Below are 1177 nucleotides of genomic sequence, written 5' to 3' on the forward strand. Positions count from 1 at the left end.
GGGGGGGGGGCTGGGGGCGACCTCGCGGCGAGCTTCGACCAGTCAGGGTGCTGCGTGGTCAGGTACGCCGCAGTCTCGGCGGCGAGGTCGTCGAGCGCGGTGGTGGAGACGCCGTCGTACACGCCTTGAATCACCTGCGGGCGCCAGGGGCGGGCGGTCGGCGGCGCCGCGGGCTCGCACTCGCCGGGCGTGGGTCGGTGGTGGCCCGCGCCTTGATGGTGATGACCGTCGGGTCGATGTACTTTGGGTCGAAGCCGTAGCACAGCTTCTTGATGCGCGCGGTGATCTTGTCAAACATGACTGGCTCGCGGCGTCCGTCGCGCTTGATGACGTGCATGCTTGTCGTGTGTCTGCGGCGAGCGGAGCGGGCGGCGGTGGTGAGGCAGGTGGCGGCGCTGACGCAGGCGGAGCGAGCGGCGGGCGCGGCAATGGTTCAGGGGCAAGGCAGCAGAGCTCGGGTGGCGTCGCTGAGAGCGCCGGTGAAGGCCGGCGGGCGCGCGGGTGCTGAGAGAGGGAGAGCGGCGCGGGGAGGCGGGCGGCCGACGGAGGCGGCCGAGTGCTGGGTGGGCGGAGCGGTCGGGGCGAGCGGGGGCGGAAGCGGCGGACAGGGAGTCAGGAGTGTGAGGGTGTCCACCGTTGCTCTTGGGTGGTGCCGCTTCCGAGACAGGCAACTCCAGGCGGGAATTCTGTGGCGAAAAAAAGTCTCCGGCTGTCGTGCGTTGCGTTGGGGTGCGCCATCCCTCCCTTGGTGGGCTGTCTGTTTTCTTTCTTCCTTTTGCGTTGGGTTGCGCTGTGGCGTTTGGCCCGTGGGTCGCCGCGGGCGTGGCGGGGGCGCGCGCGCTGGCCGAGTGGGGTTCTGGGCACGCGAACTGGCGCCGCGGTGCGTGGATGGCCGCACGTTGGTTGTCGACGTCTTCGCTTGGAAGGTTGTCGACCAAAATCCTTGTGAAAAACAAGGCCAAAAAGCCACGTGGCTTTGATTCCTCCGGGAAAGGAATCTCGCTGTCTGCGCCCTCTCTCTCTCTCTCTCTCTCTCTCTCTCTCTCTCTCTCTCTCTCTCTCTCTCTCTCTCTCTCTCTCTCTCTCTCTCTCTCTCTCTCTCTCTCTCTCTCTCTCTCTCTCTCTCTCTCTCTCTCTCTCTCTCTCTCTCTCTCTCTCTCTCTCTCTCTCTCTCTCT

The 1177-nt window shown here is 66.2% G+C and overlaps 1 protein-coding gene across 1 annotated transcript in view; it reads right to left on the reverse strand.

Moving 5' to 3' along the window:
• The window catches only part of EMIHUDRAFT_214802 (hypothetical protein), a gene marked incomplete at both ends in the record, with an annotated part of 2891 nt that overhangs the window by 1254 nt on the left and 460 nt on the right, over positions 1-1177 (reverse strand). Inside the window, one exon of the mRNA XM_005763795.1 lies at positions 181-350. Coding sequence (XP_005763852.1) covers positions 181-350 — 170 coding nt within the window. The remainder of the gene's footprint in view (positions 1-180; positions 351-1177) is intronic.

Source organism: Emiliania huxleyi (assembly GCF_000372725.1).
Source record: "Emiliania huxleyi CCMP1516 unplaced genomic scaffold EMIHUscaffold_62, whole genome shotgun sequence".
Lineage (NCBI taxonomy): Eukaryota > Haptophyta > Isochrysidales > Noelaerhabdaceae > Emiliania > Emiliania huxleyi.